The following is a 23,278-nucleotide window of genomic DNA, read 5'->3' as shown; positions in this document are numbered from 1 at the left end:
TTTAAACTAGGAGATGGGGGAAAGCCGACCGCTGCAGAGGAGCGTGTGGATCGGACACAGACTTTTCTTAGGGGAGAGTCTGATGATAGAGAATCTCCAGGTTATAGTCAGGAGCAGAGGACTGAAGAGTATAATGTAAGGGCCGGATCAGATGATAAACAGTCACATAAAAAAGAATCTGGCACATCAGAAAAAGGCAGGCTAATAAACAGGGACAAGTTTTTAAAGTGCTTGTACACAAATGCCAGAAGTCTAAATAATAAGATGGGTGAACTAGAGTGCCTTGTGATAAAGGAGGATATTGATATAATAGGCATCACAGAAACCTGGTGGACTGAGAGCAATCAATGGGACACAATAATTCCGGGGTACAAAATATATCGGAAGGACAGAACAGGTCGTGCAGGGGGAGGAGTGGCACTATATGTGAAAGAAAGTGTAGATTCAAATGAAGTAAAAATCTTAAGCGAATCCACATGTTCCATAGAATCTCTATGGATAGAAATTTCATGCTCTAGTAAAAATCGAACATTAGGGATCTATTATCGACCACCTGACCAGGACAGTAATAGTGATGATGAAATGCTAAGGGAAATTAGAGAGGCTATCAAAATTAAGAACCCAATAATAGTGGGGGATTTCAATTATCCCCATATTGACTGGGAACATTTCACTTCAGGACGAAATGCAGAGATAAAATTTCTCGATACTTTAAATGACTGCTTCATGGAGCAGCTGGTACGGGAACCCACAAGGGGAGAGGCAACTCTAGATTTAATCCTGAGTGGAGCGCAGGAGCTGGTCCAAGAGGTAACTATAGCAGGACCGCTTGGAAATAGTGACCATAATACAATAACATTCAACATCCCTGTGGTGGGAAGAACACCTCAACTGCCCAACACTGTGGCATTTAATTTCAAAAGGGGGAACTATACAAAAATGAGGGGGTTAGTTAGACAAAAGTTAAAAGGTACAGTGACTAAAGTGAAATCCCTGCAAGTTGCGTGGGTCCTTTTTAAAGACACCATAATAGAGGCCCAACTTCAATGTATACCCCAAATTAAGAAAAACAGTAAAAGAACTAAAAAAGAGCCACCGTGGCTTAACAACCATGTAAAAGAAGCAGTGAGAGATAAAAAGACTTCCTTTAAAAGGTGGAAGTCAAATCCTAGTGAGGCAAATAGAAAGGAACACAAACACTGCCAACTTAAGTGCAAGAGTGTAATAAGAAAAGCCAAAGAGGAGTTTGAAGAACGACTAGCCAAAAACTCTAAAGGTAATAACAAAATGTTTTTTAAGTACATCAGAAGCAGGAAGCCTGCTAAACAACCAGTGGGGCCCCTTGACGATCAAAATACAAAAGGAGCGCTTAAAGATGATAAAGTCATTGCGGAGAAACTAAATGGATTCTTTGCTTCAGTCTTCACGGCTGAGGATGTTAGGGAGATTCCCAAACCTGAGCTGGCTTTTGTAGGTGACAAATCTGAGGAACTGTTACAGATTGAAGTGTCACTAGAGGAGGTTTTGGAATTAATTGATTAACTCAACATTAACAAGTCACCGGGACCAGATGGCATTCACCCAAGAGTTCTGAAAGAACTCAAATGTGAAGTTGCGGAACTATTAACTAAGGTTTGTAACCTGTCCTTTAAATCATCTTCGGTACCCAATGACTGGAAGTTAGCTAATGTAACGCCAATATTTAAAAAGGGCTCTAGGGGTGATCCCGGCAATTACAGACCGGTAAGTCTAACGTCGGTACCGGGCAAATTAGTCGAAACAATAGTTAAGAATAAAATTGTCAGACACATAGAAAAGCATAAACTGTTGAGCAATAGTCAACATGGTTTCTGTAAAGGGAAATCGTGTCTTACTAATCTATTAGAGTTCTTTGAAGGGGTCAACAAACATGTGGACAAGGGGGATCCGGTGGACATAGTGTACTTAGATTTCCAGAAAGCCTTTGACAAGGTCCCTCACCAAAGGCTCTTACGTAAATTAAGCTGTCATGGGATAAAAGGGAAGGTCCTTTCATGGATTGAGAACTGGTTAAAGGACAGGGAACAAAGGGTAGGAATTAATGGTAAATTCTCAGAATGGAGAGAGGTAACTAGTGGTGTTCCCCAGGGGTCAGTCCTAGGACCAATCCTATTCAATTTATTCATAAATGATCTGGAGAAAGGGGTAAACAGTGAGATGGCAAAGTTTGCAGATGATACTAAACTACTCAAGATAGTTAAGACCAAAGCAGATTGTGAAGAACTTCAAAAAGATCTCACAAAACTAAGTGATTGGGCAACAAAATGGCAAATTACATTTATCCACATTAAATTTCAAGTAATGCACATTGGAAAAAATAACCCCAACTATACATACAACATGATGGGGGCTAATTTAGCTACAACGAGTCAGGAAAAAGATCTTGGAGTCATCGTGGATAGTTCTCTGAAGATGTCCACGCAGTGTGCAGAGGCGGTCAAAAAAGCAAACAGGATGTTAGGAATCATTAAAAAGGGGATAGAAAATAAGACTGAGAATATATTATTGCCCTTATATAAATCCATGGTACGCCCACATCTCGAATACTGTGTACAGATGTGGTCTCCTCACCTCAAAAAAGATATTCTAGCACTAGAAAAGGTTCAGAAAAGGGCAACTAAAATGATGAGGGGTTTGGAGAGGGTCCCATACGAGGAAAGATTAAAGAGGCTAGGACTCTTCAGCTTGGAAAAGAGAAGACTAAGGGGGGATATGATAGAGGTATATAAAATCATGAGTGATGTCGAGAAAGTGGATAAGGAAAAATTATTTACTTATTCCTATAATACAAGAACTAGGGGTCACCAAATGAAATTAATAGGCAGCAGGTTTAAAACAAATAAAAGGAAGTTCTTCACGCAGCGCACAGTCAACTTGTGGAACTCCTTACCTGAGGAGGTTGTGAAGGCTAGGACTATAACAATGTTTAAAAGGGGACTGTATAAATTCATGGTGGCTAAGTCCATAAATGGCTATTAGCTAGGATGGGTAAGAATGGTGTCCCTCTGTTCGTCAGAGGATGGAGATGGATGGCAGGAGAAAGATCACTTGATCATTGCCTGTTAGGTTCACTCCCTCTGGGGCACCTGGCATTGGCCACTGTCGGTAGACAGATACTGGGCTAGATGGACCTTTGGTCTGACCCGGTACGGCCATTCTTATGTTCTTATTCACCTTTGTCTATCAAGGAGACTAGTCACAAAATGGCTGGCTTCAATTTGATTTGTACAGAAGCACCTGTAAAACTGAAATAGTACAGTTCCATATTTATCTATTAAATTTATTTGATTCACCAGATGACTTATGCCCACAGGGTATTTAGGCTGCTAGGTAAGAGATTGAAGTCCAGGACCTCTATGGTAGCATTCTCTGAAATGCCTCCAGCTCCACGTGCAGGGCCAGTTAGAAAGGCAGAACTGTAGAGATGAGGGGTTTAGATTTATTAGGAATTGGGGAAACCTTTGGGAAAGGAAGAGCCCATACAGGAAGGATGGGCTCCACCTAAACCAAAATGGAAGCAGATTGCTGGCACTTACAATTAAAAAGGTCATAGATCAGTTTTTAAACTAAGGGTTGGGGGAAAGCCGACAGGTGCAGAGGAGCATGTGGTTCGGACAGAGACATCTGTTAGGGAAGGCTCTATTAATGGAGATTCTCTGTGTCCTAGTAAGGAGGAGAGGATGAAGATGATAAAATACAGGTAGTATTTGATGAGAAACTGTCAAATGAAATGAAGTCCCATTTCATTTACATAATGTAATGTAATGGCGGACACCAAAAATCCAATCCTGTTCTTAAAAAAGTTAAATTTTACTAGAAAAAAAAGGGAAGAAAATACATTTGGAACTTAGGGGCTTTTGCTAGATTTTAAAAGAGCAATTCCAAAAATTAAGCACCCAAAATAGCTTTCTTGGGGGTTCATCTTAAAAAGTGACAAGCAAACAAAAGCATCTGGGGGTTAGCACAGAGGAGATCCACAAGCCTTAAAAAAGAAACAGAAATAAACCTAATTGCATCTTCCTAAACATGCCCTGTTCAATGATTTTTTTCTAGGTCTGGAAGATGAATTTTTATACCTAGTTTAAGCCTGACACAGCATTCCTGCTTATAGCATTGCTGCTCCGTGTCTCATTCTCCAGAGAACAACAGACAAAGGGAAAGGTTTTTTTTCCCATTTTAAAAAGTTCTAGCCCTCCCATTGGCTCTTTTGGTCAAGTGCCCACTCCTTTTCCTTAACTTGTGGACTTGTTAACCCTTTACAGGTAAAGGTGTCCCTAGCTTCTGTTTGCCTGAAGTTGGGAATGGGCGACAGGGGATGGATCACTTGATGATTACCTGTTCTGTTCATTCCCTCTGGGGCACCTGGCATTGGCCACTGTTGGAAGACAGGATACTGGGCTAGATGGACCTTTCGTCTGTCCCAGTATGGCCATTCTTATGTTCGTAGGGATCAGATATGTTAAGTAAGAAGGCGTCATTTTTACATTGTGACTTTTCTGGGTAGAGTCACTTCTTTAATGAATACTTTTCACTTGAGATATTGCTGTACCAAGGATTCCAAATATTCTATTATACTTACAGGTCTATAGACCTGAAAGTATACAACTAAACCACTTGCTGACTTTCAAAAGCAACCTGCTTTGGTCCAATAATGTTCCTGTTGAGATCAATAGGAGTTTTACCATAGACGTCACTAACAGCAGAGATGAGCCAACAGGTGAATGCTTTTGAAAATCCCACTCTGGAATATAGGATATATAGGAATATATAAGAGAATGGACAATCAGGGTGAGTTGGGAAGATGAGAGAAGAACAGGTCTCTAGAAATAAGCGCAGTAGTTCCTATTTCTGGTTGGTTTGTTGTGCTTTTGTTGTGTCCCTGAGTTGATGATATTTTGCATGATAAATCAACTTCTGTCTTCATTATGACAGTTACAGTGCACCACAACACGATGATGACACGTACAGCAATGTAAAAAGTGCAAGATTGCAAATGTAATGCAATATGGTAACGTCTCAGAACATTTGGCTACACTTTGCCCTGCATGTCCTCAGCCCTTACAAGTATTTATAGTTAGAGATGGGTCTGAACCAAACACCTCATATCCCCTCAGACCTCAGGCTTTGGGAAAGTTCATCTCTGAATCCAAACTTTGTAGTTGAGACTGACCTCAAGTGCTGCTAGGAATGGCCACTGAGTCATTCTTATATTAGCAGAACTGTCTCATAAGAAATCTGAGAGTAACATAGATCTCAAATGTTTAATAGTTCCATGCTGGAAAATGGTAAGTGATGGGGTTTCCTGCTTTGCTTCTGTTCATCTCTTTAGTTAATCACCTGGCTGGAGAAAACTTGAAATAAAGTCTTATGAAAATTTGAGCCCAGCTAATGAAACACAGAGAATAAGGACAATAATTCATAGTCTCAAATCAGACACACTCTTCCCTGTATGGACCTTGGTTCTCTAGTCTTTGCCCTGTCCTCTGCTCTTGGACTTTGTAGGCTAGACCTCTTCCTGCAAGGGCTCCCAGTGCCTCCTCCCTCTTCCTCTCCTGGCAGCTATGCAAGATGGCTACCACTGTCTCTTTAGTGCTGCTGCCAAGAGGGGATGGGGAGCACTGGGAAAAGCCTACTCTGCAAAAGCCAGAAGGAGAACCTCACCTCTAACCAAAAAGGGGTGTGGGAAAACTGATGATGGATTGACGCAAAAGTAAAGGGAAAGCTTCCTCTTGCCTACAGAACCATGTGTAAGGTCCCTGGCCTCAGATTCAAGGCTCTGTCTCTTCTTGCACTTGTATCATCATACCCCACCTTACCCCAAATGAATTACAACAGCCAGTGATGCTAGTCTTATTAGTCCTTTTCCTGCTCTTCTCTTCATCCCTTCATGATGCCTCCTATGGCTGGGATAATCTCTTTGTCCATTTCCTTCTGTTAATTCAGATCTCTTCCACTTCTTGCATGAGGTTCATGAATACTAACCCTTGACAGCATTATGCCATCCCGGTGAGAAAAATGTTCTAAATGATTACTATTATTTTAATTTCACTCATTCACTGCGTGCATGTGCACGTTTCTTTTAAATTAAAAACTCTTCAGGGCTTGTTCTTTGACTTATCTTATTCTCCAAGCATGCTGTTTGGCACCTAACAAAAAATAAGAGGGAAGCATTAGGAATGTCTGGGTAAATGCTGGGGTAGGGAAGAACGACATGAATGCTAGGGGAGGATGATAATGAATGAGTATGTGAGGGTTAAATGTGGACAGAGGAATTGAGCTGGAGGTGAGAACACTGAGCATCTCACAAGGTAAGTCTGTTAGAGTAGAAACGGTAGTTTGGCTCCAGACGATGTTTACAATAACTTGAATTATTAAAACAAACACAGAGAAGAAAGTGTGGTGGAAAGGTTTTATGACTTATCTCAAGCTAGGATGCCTATAACAAAAGAAATTGTTGACTGCTAGTCAGACATTGGCAGTGTGACCTTCTGTATACTGCCTAGCAAGCATGTGTCAGTACTGTTCTGGACAGACAACCTATAGGGATGAAAGCATATGTAAGGGTATGTCTATACTGCAATCAAAGGTGTGACTGCAGCTCAGGTAGGCATATCCACACTAGCTTTAATCTAGGTAGCTCACTAAAAGTATAATGAGGATTCAGCAGTAAGGGCTTAAGTGTTGGCTGTACAAGCCTGCCCAGAATGGTGTGTGTACATATGTGTGTTCCTAGTCTACAACACTTCTTCATAACTGCTATTTTTAGTGAGATTGCTAAATTAAAGCTAGTTTAGATATGTTTATATGAGCTGCACATCACACTTACATCTGCAGTGTACACACACCCTAAGTATCTATAGAGGTAATTCTTTGATATGGATACTAGTCCATTGGGCTTTGGATGAAGACCAACAAATTCTCTTCACTTTTTTGAAAAAAAACCCCTTTATTGTGGAGAGAGAAATGCCACAAAAACATACTCCAGGCTGGAATACACGTCTGAATTTTGGAGCTGCTCTAATGTCCATATTAATTTTACTTAACATTTTAATAAACACGTAGACGTTTTTCTCCCACTTTAAGTATTTTTATTTTTTTGATTAGTGGTTCTACTGGCACTTGCCATATAAAAATAGTTATATCACAGGGTTCACCTGCTTTCCCCTTTCTTATAACCCTCACCAAATGCATGTGGGAGAAAGGCTATTATGAAATTTCCCATAGTTGATACTAGACCTCCTTCTTATTACTACTGTTTATTTGCACTCTTTCCAAATATTTATTACAGATGCTCTTTTAAATCTCACGTGAATGAGATTAGAAGGAGCTTTTGCTTCTCACCTGGTCTACAAGTGTAATGCTGACAGACCCCTGTTGTTGGTGGGCGGGATTGAACCTGGGATCTCTGGAGCTTAGTGCATGAGCCTCTACAGCATGAGCTAAAACCCAACTGGCTCTTAGCAGACTCATTTTATCTCTCTCTCTTTAAGTGATCTTGGTGCCACTAGATGGGACAGAACACCACACCCAGAAGGTGAGTGGGTTACACAAGCAGGGATGGGTAGAGTGGGCTGGTCAATCTGTCTGTCTCTTCTCCTTCTCCCACCCATCCACTTACCCAGTGAAGCAGAAATCTGCTTTTTATCAACAAAGACACAATGCAATCTGCCATTTATTGTGATGGGTGTCTGGGATGGACCACACTGAGAATGCCACGCTCAGAGCCATAGGCACCGACTTTCTTCTTTCTGGGTGGGTGCACTGCCTCTGAGGCTCTGCCCCACTCTACCCCTTTCCTGAGGCCCTGTCCCCACTCAGCCTCTTCCCACCCTTGCTCTGCCACCACTCCATCTCTTCCTGCCCCTGCTCCACCCCCTCCCTCCAGTGCCTCCCACCCATTGCCAAACAGCTGATCAGCAGGGCATGCCAAACAGCTGATCAGCAGGTGGCTGGTGGGTGCTGACCACCCATAATTTTTTTCTATGGGTGCTCCAGCCCCAGAGCACCCACAGAGTCGGCACCTATGCTCAGACTGCAAGAAACAGGGCAGACAATCCCCCAAAACTGGTTTATTCTGTAATTAGCTTCACCAAACCAGTATCAAAGGGCTTCCACAGCATCACACTGGTTAACCAGAAGCCAAACACAATCCCCTTTAGGCATCTCAGCCCTTGGTTCCCATCCAGACAAACAGGTCTAAGATAGTGAGAGGTTACATATGGTGAATGGGGTTTTCAGTGGAGTTGTACTAATCTCAAAGGATCAGACACTTATCCCCAGGTCAAGACGTAGATGTATCTCAGATCTTACCCAAATATTACGTTGTCAGCCAATCCTTAGTAAACTAACTAAGAATTTATTAATAAAAGAAAAGAATAGTGTTATAAGTGGTTAAAAGATTCATATACATACAAGTGTTTTTCAGTGTTCATAGATCAGGATCCTAGCAGTGATGGAATAGACTGCTGGCTTGGAAAAGTCTCTCTGGTAACTTCCAAAAGATTGGAAGATTCTCAGTCCATAGTTAAAGATACTCCTTTTAGTTGTAAATCTACAGGCCAGAGAAGTGGAGCAGGAGTAAGACAAAATGAAGATGTCTCAGCGGGTGTTTTATATCATATGCCATGTGCATGGAAAGCAACTGTCCCAAACAAAGCCCACAGACCCTGTGTATGGAAAGTTACTGACCCAAGATGAAGTCAAAGTTCATATGTCCACATCACATGCCCTTACTTGTTTTGCTGAATCACAGGGGTGGTCATTGGCCCTTCACTGTCTGAGGCATCCTCTGGAAGAGCTGTCTGGATGGAATGAGTGTCTTCAATGGCCCATTGTGAGAGTTGTGTCCTTAATGAGCCATCAACACATAGCTGTCTAACCCTGATGTAAATCTATCTGGGGAGTGTCACCCAGGAACACAATACATGTTTGAGAGACAAATCATAGCCAATATTCATAACTTTAGATACAAAGATGATATATGGATTTAAACCAGGTTAATCATACTTGACAGATTGTAACTTTTCCATTAACACCTTACATGATAAACTTTATGCAAGATTTGTTGCAATTATATAACAGTGGTAATATCAATGATATAAATGGTCATCTTCAATCATAGAGCATCACTGCTATGTTTTAGTGCAATTTGGTGTTGTCCATTTTCCTTATTGCCACCTAATTCTAGCCGAAACCTAGTTACTTCCAGCATGAACATGCTTTCTACAAAGTTTTTATTATAAAGTTTTTGTTTTTTAGAGTTCATAATTTGTTTTTAACATGGAGACTCCATGTATTTAAAATAATTTCCCATTTTAGTGCTCCAATAATGTCTTCATGCTTTTCTTATATATCTGGCTTGGTGATAGATAATTAAAAATACAGATAATTTCCTCTTCAAAAAATTATCATGGTTTTTACTCTTGTAGTAAACTTTCCTTCAGTAAATAATTAGGAAGTCTCACTACATTTGCTGTTTTTAAAAATGTATATCCAATTTTGTATACTCTGTCTGCCATTGCACTTGATTTCTACCGTGGGTCAGCTCTAAGTTTTCATTATCCAATGTTTCCCAAAGTTCCATCCAGTTTCTCCTGTAAAGATAAAAAAATTCTGCTAAACTTTTCTACTGTTTAATCAGATTTCATTGTGAAAGTTTGACTATAGTTTCTTCCCCTACTGAAATGTTGCTTGCTGAGCTGTTTCACTTTGCTTTTAATGATACAATTAGAATACATATTTTATTCTTTTTGAGTATGGGAAGCATAATACCATCCATATTCTAAGTTCTGCTGACCCCCTTCATTTTCATCTTCATTCATTTCCTCTGTGTAGGGGTGTTAAGTAATAAACTACTCTGTATTTCATTTGAAGGGCAGAGAAAGAAGAGGGGAGTAGAGAGATCTCTGTATTCTAATAGTTTGTGTAAACTGTAAATTGCATTGAGATCCTTATGGACGTGATATTATACAACTATAAGATGTTAAATGGACCCAGTTTAATTTCCAAACAGTCTCCCTCTGAGTGTTAATCTCTTGACTGCTTTGGCTGCTGGGAACTAAGTGTCTATTTTCATATATATTTCTACCAGAAGAGGTCACCATTGTTATTTACAATGACATACATCATCATTTTAAAAACCCCTGATGTAATAAAGGAATATCTAGTTTCATTTTGTGTTGACATTGAAATCTTTGAATAAACAAACAAACAATTGTTGGCTCAGAGGAGATAGATAAATATTTGCATCCACAAGCATATTTGTTCAATGTTTTTAAAAATGAATTTTAGTAATATGCTATCATCTGTTTAATGCTATAGTGGTTTGAATTAAAATGGGGATAGGAAATAATTTTTTTCTTCACTGATAGCATACATTCTAGTTTGAAAAGGGCAGCTCGACTTCGAAGTCATTGCTATTTTCATATGCTAAGCTGGGCCCTATGACCTCACTTCCAAATGTTTGTAAACAACTTTTATTGGGTGCTTTGGAGTGGGGGGACCTCTCTATTCATGGTTAAGAGACCTCCATATTTTACTCCTATCTTACTCTGTAATAACTCTTTTTGAACTTAAATTTACTGTTTGTTTTCATCCTAAAGGTTAACGTCTATTTTTAGGATTTTTTTTTTAATATTGAACCATTTTTGTCTGTCTTAGAGTTTTGTACTCCTGCCCATCTCTGTTGTATTTGAGCATCATCCACATAAACTTGCTTAGCTATAGCAATGTCCCTAGTGGATTTCATGGACATTCTGGCTCTGTTGCTTTTGGGAGGTAAAAAGTCCCGAGCCAGAGTGTCCATGAATTTACTCTATAGGCTGATTGCAATGTGTACTACAGTTTGCTCAAACAGAAAACAACCGCTTTGAAATAGAAAACGTTACTGGGAGAGTTATTAACAAAGGACCAAATTTTGACGTTCTTAGTCAGATTCCTACTCTAGTTAACTACCATTCAGATCAGAGGGAGTTTGCTTGCTTTAAGACCACAAGATTTGGCCCAGGAGACTGTTGTTTTTTTTTGTTTTTTTTTAATTTAGTTGGGAATGAGAAGTGGGGAAAAAGAGCAGAAAAAGCTGAAACCCACACTGCTCTGAGCCTCCCAAATTGAGAGATTAAGAAACAGTATATGATTATTTATAATTTAGAAGGGGGTATTCACTTTGGATAGATGCCACTGAAAAGCAAGACTATACCCTTTCCCTACCAGCTAGAGGTAGTCCCTCCAGGTCAGGATTGAGGCATGTACCGGTAGGTGGATTAACTTGAGGAATTTTGCACTGCTGCCTGGGTCTATGAATAAATAAAGGACTTCTATCTCCGGGCAATACTATCTTGACCAAATTAATGGTTTCTTTCAAGTTGGATTTTAAGGTTGCTCTTCAGAGTATCTTACAGTCCTTGTTTTAAGTACTGCTATATTCACAGTAGGTCAGAATGTATTCAACTGTACTCTAGACAGTGTCTCATCCACCTAAGTGTATTTAAGGAGCTAAAACTTTCTATGCAACACCCCCACAGATGAATTCCAGACTCAATGGCAACATGTCAGGACAGTGGAGCAGAGTATAGAGTTGTCACTTCCCTCATTAGCCAGATGATTAAAATTCCATCTTCTATAGTAAATAGAATGTGTTGATAAATAGAGGACTAGACAATTACTCCTGGTGTGACATCAGCAAATTCTGGATATGTCACAAGTGCTCTAAAATATGTAGTCAGTGCCGTTTCTTTGCAATGGATCTCTCAAATGTAGATTGTCAATCTTTTCTATTAAACGTATGAATTATATGTAAAACAAATCCATGTTGTTCAAAGCAAAATGAGCTGATAAGCGTAGGAGATACAGAAAATCTGCATGGCTCTTTCTTCATGTGATACATATTTTCAGCCAGCTAGTTTCAGATTTAATCTCTATTGCTTATAACAGTGAGATTTAGGATGAGAAGTGCACATGCTCAGTGCTGGTTGACTTTCATTGCCTTTGAGTAGTCATTTAAATTAAGGAGGTTGTTAACTTGACATTTTCAACTCTAAGGACAAGAAAACCTTGAAGACAGGTTATCAGATTAAATTTCGGACATAAGCACACGTGTGCAAACATTGGGACTATTAAACCACTATGCTTGCTTCTGAGGCTTCATTGTTTTGAGCTGACATTCCTTGATTGAATCTTCATGAGCACGCTATTCATTTAGCTGTCCTGCTTCCTCCTTTTACCCGAGCACCTAAATATGCCAGTAAAAAGAGTGAAGAGAGCCTTGTATATACTCTCCACCTAAAACGCAGCTGCAGCTGAGAAAATACTTGCCTTTTTCATGTGTGCACTTTAATCACTCCAGCTGCATGCATTCCGTTCAGCTGCTTCTCTGGTGCAGTGTATCTTTAACCATATTGGGAGGTATTGTGAATTCTGAGCTATAAATTTCCTTTACATGATGTACATCTTACTGCTGCAAGGAGTCTTTTATATATATATATATATATATATATATATATATATATATATCTCAAACCTATAAAGTATATCAAACCTAGTATATCATAAAAGTTGGTGACCTTGCCTCAAAAGTTTCTAATTTGACTGAGTTTTGGACTGTAAACTGTTGGAAGCTATTTGCTTTTCTTTCCCTTTCATTCTATCCTCATATCAGCATGTTCACAATCTTTTAAATATATTGTATACAGTTTCATAGTGCTAGAGCATGAATGTTTTAATGTATTTTGATTTTTCTGGGTGTGCTTGACACAAATAGGTTAGAGAATTATTTAGGAATTGAGAAAACTGTATCTTTTACATACAATTAATTAGAACATCCTTTGTCTTGAGAAAGTGTCTAGGACATGCTATAATTTTGGTTTCCAAAACAAAATGAGACAGACTTGTAGTTATTGTAAGTGTTGATACTGACTTCAGCAGAGAGCAGTAAGCAAGCAGACAGTACAAAGCTAATGTAAATTCTGATAATTCTGTCAGTTCTTGAAAGTGAGTAAAGAGCTGTCAAACTTCTGAAATCTGTTCTAGCAAATTTGAGAACCCTGTTCTGTTTGATTTAGCAAATATATCGTATACAAACAATGAAGTAGTAAGGTAAAGAAGAGGACAGAGATTAATTGATTAGTTTGAGGGATCTGTCCTGTTTGCCAGAGAAAGGCCTGCATGGTCAAATTGCCACATTTTTCCTATCGGGGAAATATCTCAAAACTATAAATCCTTTGTTTCCTCAGCATTTCTCTTGTACATAGTGTTTTCTCTGCTAGCAAATACTTAGTGTAACTGAACATAGCAATTCTACCTCACTGTTCCTGTCAATAATTCTTGCACAGGTGTTAATGATATCCTTTAAGTGTGAGTCAGAAAAGCCTACAACTTCGTGGGGGTTGGGAGGGAAGAGACATACTTTTATGTTGCAATTATATGGCACATCTATTCTTGTTATAAATTGCTATGACAATCCTTATCCTGGGGGTCTGATTCCAAAGTTAACAACTCAATCATAATTAGTAGGCTTGCGTAATCCCTCTTTTACTCACCTTTCATCCTCTAAAATACTTTGATTATGTGGAATTCTAAGGATGAATAGGCATTGTTCAGAGAAATGAATCCCATTCCAGGTGTGAAGATGGGGAATGCGGCTGTTCCCAAATGCTCTCCCAGTTGAGACTGCTCCTGCTACCCCACCAGCTCAGCCTGTGGGGTTAGAGAAGTAGGATGTGTTCCCATTATACTCAAGAGAACACGTCTGACTCGTAGTAGGGATAGCATTAGTGGTTTCTGCAAGAATCTGTATTCAGACCGCTTCGCTTGAAGAAAGGTTGCCAAGATGCACTTGCTTTAACACAGTGGTTATCCTATTGCTCTTAAGTATCAGAGAGGTAGCCGTGTTAGTCTGGTTCTGTAAAAGCAGCAAAGAATCCTGTGGCACCTTATAGACTAACAGACATTTTGCAACATGAGCTTTCGTGGGTGAATGCCCACTTCGTCGGATGCAAGACTCTTGCATCCGACGAAGTGGGCATTCACCCACGAAAGCTCATGTTGCAAAACGTCTGTTAGTCTATAAGGTGCCACTGGATTCTTTGCTGCTATTGCTCTTAATTATTTAGTAATAGTGGGCATTCTAGTATGTGATGTTAGCTGACATGTAATGTAAATGTAACACATCATACGCAAAACTTGAGTTAGTACTCCATGATATTTTGATGAAAAGTTATAAAATTAACATGGCACACAGTCAATGGATTAAAAGCTGGCTAACTAATAGGTCTCAACATGTAGTTGAGGAATTAGGAAATTCCTGATTCTAGTGGGGTCCCACAGGGACGGGTTCTTGGCCCTACACTATTTAACTTTTTTTTTTATTAAATACTTGGAAGAAAACATAAAATCATCCCTGAAAGTTTGTAAATGACACAAAAATTGGAGGAGTGGTAAATAATGAAGAGAACAGGTGACAAATACAAAACGGTGTAGATGCCTTGGTAAACTGGTGGTAGCAAACAATATATGTTTTTAATATGGCTAAATGTAAATATGTACTTCTAGGAACAAAGAATGTAGACCATACATACAGGATAGGGGACTCTATGATGGAAAGCCGTGACTCTCTGTAAAAGATTTGGGGGTTGTGGTGCATAATCAGCTGAACGTGAGCTGCCAATGCAACACTGTGGCCAAAAGGAATGGAGCAGTCCTTGGATGGATTGGGGGAATCTTGAGTAGGAGTAGAGAGTTTATTTTACTCATGTATTTGGTCTGGTGTGACCATTGGGGGAATACTGTGTCCAGTAATGGTGTCCATAATGGTGTGATGAATTGGAGATAGTTCAGTGAAGAACTATGAGATTGACTGAAGGATTAGAAAACATGCTTCATAGTGATAGATTTGAGTTCCATGGGTCTATTTAGTTTAACAAAGAGAAGATTAGGGGGGACTTGATTAATCTCTAAGTACCTTTGTGGGGAACAAATATTTGATGATGCACTCTTCAATCCAGCAAAGAAAGGTATAACATGATCCAGTGAATGCAAGCTGAAGCTAGACAAAGCCAGACTGGAAATATGGCATCAATTTTAAAGAGAGTAACTAATCACCGGAGCAATTTACGAAAGGTCACGGTGGATTCTCCATCACTGATGATTTTTAAATCAAGATTGGCTGTTTTTCTAAAAGATCTGCCCAAGGAATTATTTTGGGGAAGTTCTATGACTTGTGTTCTACAGGATCAGACTAGATGATCAGTATTGTTCCTTCTAACCTTGCAATCCATGAATCTGTTAACAAAACAGACCACATTCCTTTCAGTGAATGTGTAATTAGATGCAAGTGAGTTGATGGGAGAATTGTACAATTTTGGATTAGAAAAGAGGTTCAAGTTTGTAAACTCTGATTTTGAATTTTTGCATAGCTTTGTATGCATATAGAGCTCTCTCTTTGTGTGTGAACATTAGTTGTTAAGTTTATTAAAAAAATGAAAACTTGACTCATAAGCAGAATTTTGCAAGTTCCCTTACATTTCAGAATCACATTCCTTAAAGAACTGGAGATTCTTTGCTTTTATTGACCTGTGTGATTAGAACCAAGAGTACCAAACTTAAAAGGAGTAATTGATTCTCTATGGAAGCCCAGGAGAACATTTCATATAATATTTTGGAAAACATTGTCTTGAATAAAACAGGTCAGCATCATAATTTTGAATGTTATCTCCCAGCCTTCTTTGTCAGCAAATTTTACTGCACATTGTCAGATTTCTACTAATCCTTGTTTGTTAGGATAGAAATAACACAAGAATAGCAGAAAGATTTCTTGTGTTTGCTCCTTTTGCTTTTCATTCCAGCCAAAGCCAGGAAGTGAAGGAGGCTTGGTAACCTAGCTGTGTCAAACACCAAAAGTTGGGTTGGAGTTTGAGTATTAGTTCAGTTAATACTTTATCCGAAGTAATTGTTTTATGCCTAGTCTCAAAATGCTTTGATCTCTGCTGTGCCATTCAGAGCACCAAGTACCAGGACAGATAGCTATCAGTATTTAATGAAAATTGTGATGTGATGTAAGTATATTGGTACCTTGCAATTCCTAAAATGGATTGCAGACATATTTTAGTGAAAATGTAAATATTTTCCAAAGCTCATTGTGGAACAGGAAGTTGTATAGTAAATGTATGTCTGAGTCAACTGGGTACAGTTTCAGTTGGAAGGCATCCTGGCAATTTGTCTTATAGTTCTAATGCACTGACATGGTAAAGGAAAGCAAGAAAGAAGCAGAGAACTCTTCAGTAACCTAAATTCAAATTGTAGTCCTCACCAAATCTGCTTTTGTCCTAAAGCACAGAAATAATTCAAATTGTAGTCCTCACCAAATCTGCTTTTGTCCCAAAGCACAGAAATAATTTCCCAGGGCTCTTTCCTGGGTGAACTAATTTTTTATTACAAGCTAGTGTCAGAATTTTCATTAAACAGAGTAAATGTAGATAAACAATAATAAGCAGGGCTGGCTCCAGAGCCCAGCGGGGCAAGCACCTGCCTGGGGCGGCCCTTTCCCGGGGGGGGCGGCAGGCTGGGCTGGCGGACCTGCCGCAGTCATGCCTGCGGGAGGTCCACCGGAGCCCTGGGAGCAGCGGACCTGCCGCAGGCATGACTGCGGAGGGGACGCTCGGCCGGCGGCTCCAGTGGACCTCCTGCAGGCATGACTGCGGACGGTTCGCTGGTCCCGCGGCTCGGCTGGACCTCCCGCAGGCATGACTGCGGCTGCTCAACCGGAGCCGCCGGACCTGCGAACCGCCCGCAGCTGCGGGACGTCCAGCCGAGCTGCGCGACCAGCGGACCCTCTGCAGTCATGCCCGCGGGAGGTCCGCTGCTCCCGCGGCTCAGGGGCGCCTCCCGAGCATGACTGCTTGGGGCGGCCAAAAACCTAGAGCCGCCCCTGATAATAAGCTTAGATTACTAATACATTTTTGATGTACTATATTTTCCTGTGTATACCAAAGTTAATGTCTGGACTTCTGTTATGTTCATGTAGTCCACCCCTTGTCTTCAAAATCCTTATGTTTCTTAGCTCATATTTTTGCTAATCTTATGAATAAATCTGTTTTCCATTTTTCATCCTTCTATTTTCAACTTTTAGAAACAGTAACTAAACAGAAGAAGAAATTTACTGTGACTTCCCTCCGAGTCCACTGCTATGGTGTTGCCTAGAGGGATTAGGAGAATAACTCTTAGCTCTGAGTATTCTATTAAATAACTTATTTATGCTGACTAGTACCTTGCTCCACAAATAGTTTGCTGGCAGTATACTCCATTTTTTAAAATTTGCCCTCTGAAAAAGAAATAAAACACAACCCTGTTACTGTTGGCTTTTTGGTTTTCAGGAGGTGGCTTGACAAGTCACAGGAGAGAAATGGAAAATGCAAATTGTGGGTTAATTTTTAATGTTAATCACATCTTTTTCCTTTTAATTCCAACAGGAAATTGTTCTGGTGGTGTTTTTTGGTGCTGAATATTTGGTGCGGCTATGGTCTGCTGGTTGCAGAAGTAAATATGTTGGCTTTAAGGGAAGACTACGTTTTGCCAGAAAGCCTATATCAATTATTGGTAAGATTTATATTGTTTTCAGACTGTTCTGTTAGTATCCTTTTTAAAGTGCAAATATAAAGTTATTACCAAAGAGACCTGAGTTGTATCCTTGATTCTTAGCACTGACCTGTGTGTGACCTTGGGCAAGCTGTCTGTGCTTCCTGGTGTCTGTCTTTGTTATTTAAATTGTCCTTGCCTTGAAAAGTTTACAGTCTTATTATGTTTTAGAAATGTGCCTAGTACAATGGGGTCTCTAGGCACTACCATGGTACAACTAATAAGCAGTAATATTGCATGTCATGAAATAATGGTATGTAGCAGGCCCTTGCCTACAGGAAATCCTAGCTGAAGAAGGAAAATCTGAAAGACACAATCCCTCTCTGGAGGGTAGAGAAGACAGAGAGCAGCAGCATCTACTGGGGATAACAGGGGTGGGTGAGGCTATGTGAGACACTGGGCCTGAGGAGGGTGGCCATATTTTCAGATACTTTCAATAACTTGGTCACCCTCTCACTGGCTGTTTTCTCCCTTCTTTTCCCAGCCCCAGGTTCTCAAATTGTGCTTGAATATGTACTGTAGGGTGGACAGGGTGCAAGGAAGGACACAAAGGAGCTGCTGGATGGAGAGGAAGAGGGACTAGAGAGCTAGTTGGAGGAGAGTGAGAGGGGTGTTGGGGAAAAGGGGCAACGGGAAAAAGTAACTGGATTTGTACAGAACATTACCATAACATTCTGTTTTGTCTTGAGTGTGTTTTTCTTATTTCATTTATAAACCCTTTGGGAAAGGCTTTATCTTCCTGTGGTTTTTGTACACCACTTTGACCATTTTAGGTGCTACAATGATATGAATGTGTATAAAATGTCTATTAGTACCATCTACAGTACACTTTTTAATCATTAAGGGGCCTGTGTTCCCTTTCATAGGTTATTTTTATACAGGGGTATTGGAAACTGAGTTTCAGCTCACTGGGTTTTGTAGTCATGCTTCTGCCAGGGTATGGGTAGGTGGGGAGCAGTGTGTGAGTTTAACCTCATCTGCAGAGCCCACAGCTAATTCCCTCACTCACCACCTATGATTTGCATGAAATTTCAGGTGAAAACTTAGCAAACCAAGTAGTCTGCTGAGGAACTTAATATGCTTAATTAACAATAGGGGGAAATAATGTACAACTTTCAAATCCTGGGGGAAGTTTCATTGCATGCAAAACAAACAGAAGCACAAATGCACAAAATGTATAGCTGTTAGGGATCTCAAGTGATTAAAAACATTAATTGTGTTAAAAATTAATTGCCATTAATCACATGCTTAATCACACTGTTAATAATAGAATACCATTTATTTATATTTTTGGGTGTTTTCTACATTTTCAAATATTGATTTCAGTTACAACACAGAATAAAATGTACAGTGCTCACTTTATATTTTTGATTACAAGTATTTGCACTGTAAAAAAACAAAAGAAATATTTTTCAATTCACCTCATACAAGTACTGTAGTGCAATCTCGTTATCATGAAAGTTGAACTTACAAATGTAGAATTATGTACAAAAAAACTGCATTCAAAAACAAAACAATGTAAAACTTTAGAGCCTACAAGTCTGCTCAATTCTACTTCTTGTTCAGCCAGTCACTAAGACAAATAAGTTTGTTTACATTTGCAAGAGATAATGCTGTCTGTTTCTTGTTTACAATGTCACCTGAAAGTGAGAACAGATGTTTGCATGGCACTGTTGTAGCCGTTGTTGCAAGATATTTACGTGCCAGATGTGCTAAAGATTGATATGTCCCTTCATCTTCAACCACCATTCCAGAGGACATATGTCCATGCTGATGACGGGTTCTGCTCAATAACGATTCAAAGCAGTGCAAACTGACACATGTTCACTTTCATCATCTGAGTCAGATGCCACAAGCAGAAGGTTGATTTTCTTTTTTGATGGTTCGGGTTCTGTAGATTCTGCATCGGAGTGTTGCTCTTTTAAAAATCTGAAAGCATGCTCTACACGTCATCCCTCTCAGATTTTGGAAGGCACTTCAGATTCTTAAACCTTGGGTCGAGTGATGTATCTATCTACTGGTACCTTCTTTGAGTTTTGTCCAATCTGCAGTGAAAGTGTTCTTAAAACAAACAACATGTGCTGGGTCATCATCCGAGACTGCTATATTATGAAATACATGACAGAATGCAGGTAAAACAGAGCAGGAGACATAGTATTCTCCTGCAAGGAGTTCAGTCAAAATTTTATTAATACATTATTTTTTTTAACAAGCGTCATCAGCATGGAAACATGTTTTCTGGAATGGTGGCTGAAGCATGAAGGGGCATACAAATGTTCTGCATATCTGGCACGTAAATAGCTTGCTATGCTGGCTACAAAAGTGCCAGCGAATGCTGGTTCTCACTTTCAGGTGACATTGTAAATAAGAAGCGGGCAGCATTATATCCCATAAATGTAAACAAACTTGTTTGTCTTAGCGATTGGCTGAACAAGAAGTAGGACTGATTTTTTTAATTGCAATTAATTTTTTGAGTTAATCGTGAGAGTTAACTGTGATTAATCGACAGTCCTAATAGCTGTGTTTATATATGGGCGATTGCATGTGCCATCACCTTTTGAGGGATGTGGGAACCGATTTAGTGCATGCCACTTCATTGTTTGCAGTCATAATGACTCTGATGTAGACACAGTTAAAGCGGTCTGGTAAATTTGGCCTTGTAAGGAAGTTGTGTATTTATTTATTTTTATTTTTGACTAAAAGACCAAAATGATGTGAATTTTTTTTGAAAACTTTAATTTTTTTTGCAGAAAATAATTATACAGCCAATTCTATAACTGACCTAGTCTTATAGAGCATATCATGAGCCAGAACTTGAAACAATCTATGTATGCAGCAACTTTTCCTCCCCATCACTTTCCCAGGATTATATTTAAATTAAGAAGCTTCCATAAGTAAATATCTGACAGAATATTCATTTGAATGTAGAATAAGCTATAGAAATCCTTTTTAGACTGTGTTTTCAACTTGATCTATATTCAGTATGCTGTCACATTGCATACTACCATAGGCGCTGACTCCGTGGGTGCTCTGGGGCTAGAGCACCCACGGCCAAGCTCCTCTCCCTGCCCCCACTCCCGACCTCACCTCCACCTCCTCCCCTGAGCATGCTGCATCTCGTCTCCTCCGTCTACTCCCAGTGCTTGCTACAGCCAAACAGCCGTTTGGTGGCATAGCAAGCTCCGGGAGGGAGGGGGAAGAGCAGGAATGTGGCACGCTCAAGGGAGGAGGTGGGGAAGAGGCCGGGCCGGGGTGGGGATTAGGGAAGGAGTTGGACTAGGGGAGGAAGGGGGCAGAGTTGGTGAAGGGGTTGGAACGGGGGCAGGGCAGGGGTGGGGAAAGGGTGAAGTCGGGGCAGGGCTGGGCGCAGACGGGGGTCAAGCACCCACCAGCGCGAGCAGAAGTTGGCGCCTATGCATACTACAGTAGCAATTAGTGTTTGTATAACAGAGATCATACAGTGCACTTGAAATGTTATGTGTAAATCGTGAGCACAGGGTTGCAACATTTTTGTTAGGACACTTCAGAATGTCTAAGTATAGAGAATGTGGGAGGTCATGTAAAAAGAGGCGTAAATACTGTTTTATTCTTGTGGGAATGAAGGCTTATTGGGAAAATACATTTGGAAGCACGGCTGTTGCTGTTATGTTGTAGAAGAAACTGTGTACTAGCCCTATTGCTAGACTTGCCTGTGTGGCTATACATTTGTGTTGTAGATGTTCAGGCTCAGGCTGGAGTCAGGGCTCTGGGACCCCGCAAGGCCAGGGGGTTCCCAGAGCCTTGGCTCCAGCTGGAACCCAAACCATGTACACAGCAATTTTTAGCCCTGTGAGCCCAAGTCAGCTGACCTGGGCCAGGCACAGGTGTTTAATTGCTTTGCAGATGCACCCTTAATTTTTTTCATTTTTCCTTTTTTGTTGTTTTGTTATAGGTGTGAGGATTTAGATGCTTATGAAAGAGAAGGGACTTTCATTGCCAGGGCCACTAATAACTTTATATTCTAAATCTGCTCACTGCTTCTGAATTCAGTGCTGTTTATAGAAAGGAGTTAAAATTGGCAGATACCCTCAGTTGCTACTCTTCCCCCTCCTTTGTTTTCCTCTTTTTCTCTCCTTTACTTTAGTTTTGCCAAAGCTTTTCTTTGGTTTGGTTTTTTTGGAGATGCTGGATAGAATATGTTAATGAGCAAGCATTTTCAAAAGAACAAAAGCCTGGGGGAGTTGGGGAGAAGAAGCTGGGGGTGCCAAAGGGGAAAGAGGGGGAGAGTGAACAACATGAAAGGGGTAAGATGAATATAATACTGAAGTGAGAGGTGGTGGGGGAAGGAAGGAAAACTACAGGGAGAAAAATGTTAGGACTGGAGGAGACAATTTTTTTATTTTTATTTTTGATAAAACTTAAAAGTACAATAGTTTCAAACTTGTATTGGAAGACCTGAAGTTTTCATTGTTGAGGTGGAATTTTCCAAAGCAACTAGTGCTGGTCTAACTCTGCCTATGTAGAAATCAGTGGGAGGTGAGAGCAAGGATGGCCTAGTTGTTAGGGAGCATCTTGGGACTTAGAGGTACAGATTCAGGTCTTTGCTCCACCATTGACACCCTGCATGACCTTGGGCAAATCATTAATCTCTTTGTGCCTTAATTTCCCATCCCCAAAATGGGGAAAATAGGAGTTCCCTGCCTCACTAAAGATAAATACATTCAAAATTATAAGGTGCTCAGATACTACCGTGATAGGAGCCTTAGACATGCCTAAGAGAAATGGATATGGGTTTATCATTGGCTTCAGCAGGAGCAGTGTTGGGTCAACACTCAATGCTTTTGAAAATTCCCACTCTGAATGTTTATAATTAGGCTTTTTGTAAAAGATAAATAGTGGGCACAGGCGAAGATAACATGAGGGATTGCAAGGTCACACACTGTCCTTTTGCTGACACATGCTATCCTTTTGCTGCATTACAAAAATGTCACTACAGATACATTTTTGTAATTAATGTTCATTCCCTGGGGGCTTGGGAATTTATGCTTTGAAATAAATATTAGGCAGGTATATGTTCAAGGGTGTTGTGTGTGCATTATTATCCCATATTGTCTGCCTTTAGCAATAGGCCTGTATGGAATATATTCATATGCACCTTCAAAGTTTGTTATGGAATGAGACAGGGCTCTGAAGGAGCACTTGCACATTGAATGTGAAATTACAGTCAACTTATATAAACCTACCAGTGCTGTGCCAATAAAACACTGAGCGAATATTAGCAAAAACCACATTATTGTAAGTCAGAACTCAAAGTATGTGCATACAGGCTGTTTATTTTAAGTCCTTACAGACAGATTTTTCACTGGATCACTAAAAAACATATATCCAGCCTAAGAGCTATCTCCAGGCCATAAACTTCATACCATAAACTACTAGAGCTGCTAAAGACAATTCAAAGTTTTTATTAAAGTGGAATTTTTGTTGCTTTTTGTACTTGAAAAATGGGTGAATTGTATTTGCTCAAAATCACCAGGTATTGAAAGTTGTAGACCAAATGTAAAGATATTAGAAAATTAGAAATCAAATTGTTGAGTCAAGAATGGAAATACTTAAGCAATCTTGACTGTAGGTA

The 23,278-nt window shown here is 39.9% G+C and overlaps 1 protein-coding gene across 1 annotated transcript in view; it reads left to right on the top strand.

Moving 5' to 3' along the window:
* The window catches only part of LOC123354280 (potassium voltage-gated channel subfamily KQT member 1-like), an 824,442-nt gene that overhangs the window by 105,813 nt on the left and 695,351 nt on the right, over positions 1-23,278 (top strand). Inside the window, exon 8 of the mRNA XM_044996134.1 lies at positions 17,502-17,628. Coding sequence (XP_044852069.1) covers positions 17,502-17,628 — 127 coding nt within the window. The remainder of the gene's footprint in view (positions 1-17,501; positions 17,629-23,278) is intronic.

The sequence above is a fragment of the Mauremys mutica genome, chromosome 1 (assembly GCF_020497125.1).
Source record: "Mauremys mutica isolate MM-2020 ecotype Southern chromosome 1, ASM2049712v1, whole genome shotgun sequence".
NCBI lineage: Eukaryota > Metazoa > Chordata > Testudines > Geoemydidae > Mauremys > Mauremys mutica.
The sequence above is the reverse complement of the archived record's forward strand: the minus strand, read 5'-3'. Positions and strand labels throughout refer to the sequence as shown.